The sequence below is a fragment of the Typopeltis vanoorti genome, chromosome 20 (genome assembly GCF_054136105.1).
Source record: "Typopeltis vanoorti isolate ZY-2024b chromosome 20, IOZ_Tvanoo_1.0, whole genome shotgun sequence".
Lineage (NCBI taxonomy): Eukaryota > Metazoa > Arthropoda > Arachnida > Uropygi > Thelyphonidae > Typopeltis > Typopeltis vanoorti.
The window spans coordinates 64,971,501-64,977,500 of NC_143568.1; the positions used below are offsets into that span (position 1 = coordinate 64,971,501).

Sequence of the window (6,000 nt, forward strand, 5' to 3'; positions counted from 1 at the left end):
GATCCCAAAGGATAATCCTTCTTTCCCTCACCGACTGAAAATGGCTAACATACCTGGTCTAAAAGCCCTGGAAATTCTTCCATGTGTGGAAATCAAATTACTCAGTATTGATTAAAAAGAAAAATTAGTAATTGTCTTAGTCGCATCTAAGAAATTCAAGAGTGAATAATAATTATTTCAATATTGCTTTTGCTGTTTAATGTTATTTTTATAAATAAATCAAACATTTCTTTACATGTCTAATATTTCATTCTCAAAGAAACAAGTAGACTAATAAGTGAAGCGTTACCAATCCTTTTTCTTTTCGTTCCTTGATTACATGAAGAACAATATCACGAAAGAAATAGGTTGCCTTCGTATCAAACACCGAAATGTGGAACACTTTCAGTAGAAAGGGACAGAAATCTAGAAAATAAAGACAGATAAATTAAAGAAGTAACTCAAGATTTATTATAAAGTCATCTCAATTAAGTATGTAAAAAATGCAAGTTAGTTTTTGGTGCAACTGTTAAGTTTGTTTTAATTTATCATAATACGAAAATATTAATTCCATGACCACAAAATTATATTGTTTTCAATACCACCATTGCTTTCAAGAATAGACTGCTGATCGGTTAATATTTCTGGACTCTAACAAATCCATTGTTCTCAAATGCTGTTTGTGATGGATAAGCCAAGTGACATAACATGATACAAATGCAATAGTTGGACATTAGCTGTGGGACGCAGTTCAAAGTGACTTGGCTCAACCAATTCGAGCTCATTTTATTAAAATCCAGCCTCTGTAAATTTGATTCAAAAATACACCGTCTCTTTTCGTTCTTTTCTTCCGATTCAATTAAGAAATCATTAACAAAATAAAAATAAGTATTCTAAAATTAGAGAAAAATAAACTTACACATAAGTAAAAATCTCCAGTTGATATCAGAATGAAAGATTTTTTTCGCATGTAAAACAAACGCGTTATTTGAATCGTGATAGGAATCAATCTTCGTTGCGAAAGCAGCGCTTGCTACGACGTCCATCACAAAAGCACCGAACACCCTAAAGAAACGGAAGAGTTGATTATAATTAACTACAATGTGCGAAAATAATAAAACTAACCTTGCCTTGTTGGATAAATAACAGTTGCAATAACTATAGAAACATAAATGTGGAGGACATTTTTTCTCATTGTTTTTATTAAATTTCATCTGGAATATTCAAATCAATGGTCAGTTCTCTTAACTGTAGAACTGACAGAAAGGAAAGTGTTGAATAAAAAGCTTCTAATAGTAAAAGATAAAAATAAAATAAAATACTGGATGGAAAGGAAAAAACATATTTCAGTTAAAATCGATTGTAAACATGAAAATGTTATTAGTCAAATTCAAAATTAATTACACAGTTCATAATAATGCTAAATTATACAGTCCATTTAGAAGTATAAGAAAAAATAAATAAAACTAAATCATTTCGCGAAAGATCACTAGATTATTATTTTTATAATTTTTTCAATTACAAAAAAAGTATATAAAATTGACAAAAATGGAAAAAAAAATCCTTAGCCCGCCCACGGTACAAATGTAATATCAAATGTATTATTGGTTTAGTAATAACCTTTCTTGGGTGGTAACCACATCAAAAAAATTCTCCAGAAAATGTAAAATTCCATCAACTGCTGCACTATATAATTATTCAGAAGACTCAGTAAGACTTCAAAGAACTGAGTCTTACAAATGTAAGACTCAGTTCTTTGAAGATCTCATCGCATAAATTGCATAACATGTTCAGTATTAGTACGTGTAAAACATTCAGTTTAAAAAAGGTTCTCTTTCTCTGTTCAGACTTTGAATATAATATATATATAAACATGAAACTAAATATGATGCTAAAATCGCGTTGCAAATATACTGTATACATAATGCAATATTTAAGAACTCTGGCAATTATACAAAGGACTATTGAATCAGCTGATAGCTTCAGTATGTATCATGGGATATGTAATACTCATTACTGAACTGTTCAGTGCCTGAGCTAGACGGGGTCTTAAGCCATATTGTTTCTTGCGACAATAGAAAATGGCAGTATAGTGTTTATCCAATGGACGATGATTTTCATAAGCAAGTTGTGCGCTTTTAGGAGGCCTGGTGTGCGTGTGTGTGTATGTGTGTGTGTGTGTGTGTGTGCGTGCGCGCACGCTTGCTTTCAAACAACGCTACTTGTTCTTCATACGTAATATTCTAATTTTATGCGATATATCATTGATGGCAGCGAAATGTCTTCTCTGAATGATGCATGATCTATGCTGGTGAAAGGTGTTAACTCACTCAAAATATTTCTAGCCGGAGATTTAAAAAGAGCAATATACAGAAAGATCTTTTGAATATGTCAGCAATAATGGCGGAAATGATGGGGGGGGGGGGGGAGATCGTAGAAATTTTGTCATGCAGAAATCATCTCAACATCGAAATTTACATTAAAACAAAAACCACAAAATGAAAATTCAAATGATTGTACAGTAATTGTAGAAATTTTAAGTACGTTATACTTTATATGAATATAGCTGAAGCTCCAAATTAAAGTGCATAATAAAAAAATATTCTCATTATATCCAAAACTAAATAGGAGATATAAATATGGAATGAGACTTGTAGTCACAAAACAAAATTACTTTTTACAGTCAATGGGTTTTCCTTCCTTTGCCGCATTTACAAAATTGTCGGTGGCAGTCTCGCAGCAGTTGGTGATGATTGACGTAAGCTAGAAACAAATAGAAATCTATGTTGCAGATCAATTGGCATTATAAAGACTGAAGCCTAATATTAAAGAAGAACCAAACACCTTTACTAATTTCGATCTTTATTTCATAATCACTAATTTCGTTTAACAAGATTTAACATTATACATCGGATTCATTATCGTATAAAAATAATTCTACATGTCTGAGGCGGGGGGGGCTTTGCCAGTGGTGATTATTGTATTCCTTTCGTTCAGAAATACTCATCATCGTCAAACTTCCTGGTTGCGAAAGTTCCTAAAATATTCGATGAAATGAGGAAGTGAACTGATAGGTATTAATAACTAGAGCACTTACTCATAAAGACAGTTCTACGACAGGAAAATAAAATAAAATAAAAAGCGACAAACGCGTTTAGGGTTCCATGTTTAATGTGGCTTCCATCACATTGTTAAGACCATTTCAGTAAAAATGCAATATATAAATACCAAAGAGACTTTGAAATATGCTACATTCATGGTGTACATTATTATGAATAGACTGCTTCGACACATACTTGCTTTAATTTTCCCGATGTAAAGGTGTGGCTGAGAATATTTCTCACTCTTTTCCAGTCTTCTCCTGTCAGCGTGCCAACCATGTTATCAATGAGAGGTTCTCCTACTTGCTCGAACTGCAGATAAATGTTTAAAAAATTGTATTATATAAACCACTATAGAAGAGTAATTTAGCAGTATTAAAAAGTCAATTTATCAAATGTTTAATCGTCCATTGATAATTCTTCATTAAATGTTTGTCTTTTCTTAAGTATTCCCTTTGTATATTTTCTTGATCTAGTTAAAACTACGCTAGATATGTTGCTACTTGTCCACTCTTACCCGTCTATTAGGAAAATAGTTGAAGTCTTTGACAAAGATGTCCCGTAGAAGGTCTGGATCCGCTACTGAGAGTACAGGACGACCACCTTCAAATGCCCTAGAAACCAAGTGCAGAAAACTCTATTATAATTTTTCTGTGTTACTGTGTATTATTAAGAACCAATGCTAGAGAAATTACAGCAGTTATATATTAATTATAAATAAATATCCTCTGACGCTTTTTATTCCCCAAAGGGAATAGGCGAGACCCTTTAGTCCTAACTTTTGAAGAATCCCGAGTTGATAGTCTGCACTCTTAGCCAATCCCACCATAGTTGGTCCAAAACTATAACTGATTTTAATCGGCTTCCTAGAAGGAAAGTACGGAATACGAGTGCTGCCATCTCGTGGTCCCTAAGCCTAACACTAAATATCATTATGTAATGTAATATGTATATTTATGTTGGATTGTCTTTATGTAATATTGTGAATTTCGTGAGTTTACGAGATGACCTATTGTCATTGATGCAAATGCCATTTCAACGGGCTATACAAGCGATCCATGCCTATTAAATGCATAATTAATTATAATTATAATTATAATTTTTAATAACCGCAGATTTATAATTATAATTATAAATGCGTAGTTAATTATATATATTATTTATAAGTGAATGCGTCTAAATAAACTGATGACTTTTACAATCAAGTAAGAGAATCGATATGTTCATACTTATTTCGAGTACGTGCTCATACACCATGTCATAAATCAAATAATTTTGTTTCCTTTATGTGAACTTATAGACAGAGCATGGATATGAAATGTTAATTATATTCGAATTAAATTTCATTACGAGAAGAAAATGCTAAGACTTACCCATAAATTTTCCCATATTTCTTGTATCGTCTTAACTCTTCTTCATGGAATACCTGTCAAAAATTTATAATATGTTATGTTAAGAAAATATGCTCAAAAATGATATATAATCTGTGGAATACAAATATGGAAAGCTTAATGCAACACGATATTGGGATGTACACGCACCTTAATATAAACTAGTTATATTCTCTATCGTGTTAAGGAAAAAGTGTAATAAATGTTAGCCCTAACATTTATTTTACGCATTCGTGCTGGAGAAGTGGATGAGTGATGTCTAAATTTGCTACCTGCATGTTTGTCTTCAATTCCTCTATGCTACCATAATCACGAGAGTACGCAGCTTGTCTGAAATAGCCTATAAAAATAAATCTGGCAGAAAAGATAATCTTTGGGACCAGATTAGCAGGGAAATTAACCATGTATCAAAAAATATCTCAATAATTCAACAGTTTTTCGGTAAATGTATAATCGCAAGTGTTCTAGATTGTCTCGTCTCGTTGAAACACGAATTCCTTTAATCCTCCTTTAGTTAAGTGACAAATTGCATTACGATCCCCTGATAATGTTCTACACCAGTAGTTTTGTCAAAGAATACTGGACCGTTAATACTAGTGAGAAAAATAAGCATTTTTACAAAGTGGCATTTTTCTTCATTTCATTAACGTGTATTCTTTCGGGAAAAAAAAAAATGCAGATATTGTTGAACAGCAAGTGGCACTTTCATTTGTTATTATCGTTTGTTCTCACATTACTAAGACTCTATGATGTATTTTTGTTCAAACAAATACAAAATCTGTTTTTCATAATGTGTACATTACATTAAACCCCACCTATACGAATCTACTCTGTCTTAAGATTTGGTTGTCCAACATTTTTACCTTTGTCTTAGTCCTAATTCAGATGACCATGCTGACTTCTTTCATTATTTTCTTTTATTTGTAAAATAAAATAATCTGAATAGAATTTTATTTTTATTAATAAATAAATATTTTATCTTAGTTTGTAAATTTCCAGATATAGGCGACGCCGTTTTAGTCCTATCAAACTTTTGGAGACTGGGCACTGGTCGCCAATCAGAGATAGCTGGCCCAAGGCTATTACTAATTAAACAGCCCGCAGAGAAAACACTGCACAAGTGCCGCCATCTCGTGGTCCCTAACACAAAATTTTTATGTCTGAAATAGTGTGGTTTCTACGGCCGATTTTCTTGAGTTTACGGGACGATTAAAAATCCAGTTTCCGGGAGAAAAAACTCACTAGAGATCTGCACGTGCCAGATATCGACTAACTCGGGAATCAGTCTAATCAAGGCTTAGTAAAAGTTCCTGTAGTCGGCGACTAGATTTGAACTCGAAATCTAACTTTGGACGGCTTAGCGCTGAGGAATGCAAACGCCACTTCCACTGAGTATATTTTTATTAACACTAAAGCATCTATGTACAATCAAAATAAATATATATACAACTATTTACAATATATACATTTGTACATAGAATGCTTATTCTAATTGACATTTTGATTTACATTTCTTGAGGCTACTTCTA

General features: G+C 32.4%; 1 protein-coding gene across 2 annotated transcripts in view; it reads right to left on the reverse strand.

Moving 5' to 3' along the window:
- The window catches only part of LOC150095517 (cytochrome P450 3A8-like), a 47,157-nt gene that overhangs the window by 28,284 nt on the left and 12,873 nt on the right, over positions 1 to 6,000 (reverse strand). For both annotated transcript variants that reach the window (XM_090410799.1, XM_090410798.1), the window contains exons 3-8: positions 4,454 to 4,506; positions 3,598 to 3,694; positions 3,276 to 3,392; positions 2,654 to 2,742; positions 899 to 1,044; positions 290 to 405 (exon numbers count right to left, since the gene is read on the reverse strand). In XM_090410799.1, coding sequence (XP_090266925.1) covers positions 290 to 405; positions 899 to 1,044; positions 2,654 to 2,742; positions 3,276 to 3,392; positions 3,598 to 3,694; positions 4,454 to 4,506 — 618 coding nt within the window. The remainder of the gene's footprint in view (positions 1 to 289; positions 406 to 898; positions 1,045 to 2,653; positions 2,743 to 3,275; positions 3,393 to 3,597; positions 3,695 to 4,453; positions 4,507 to 6,000) is intronic.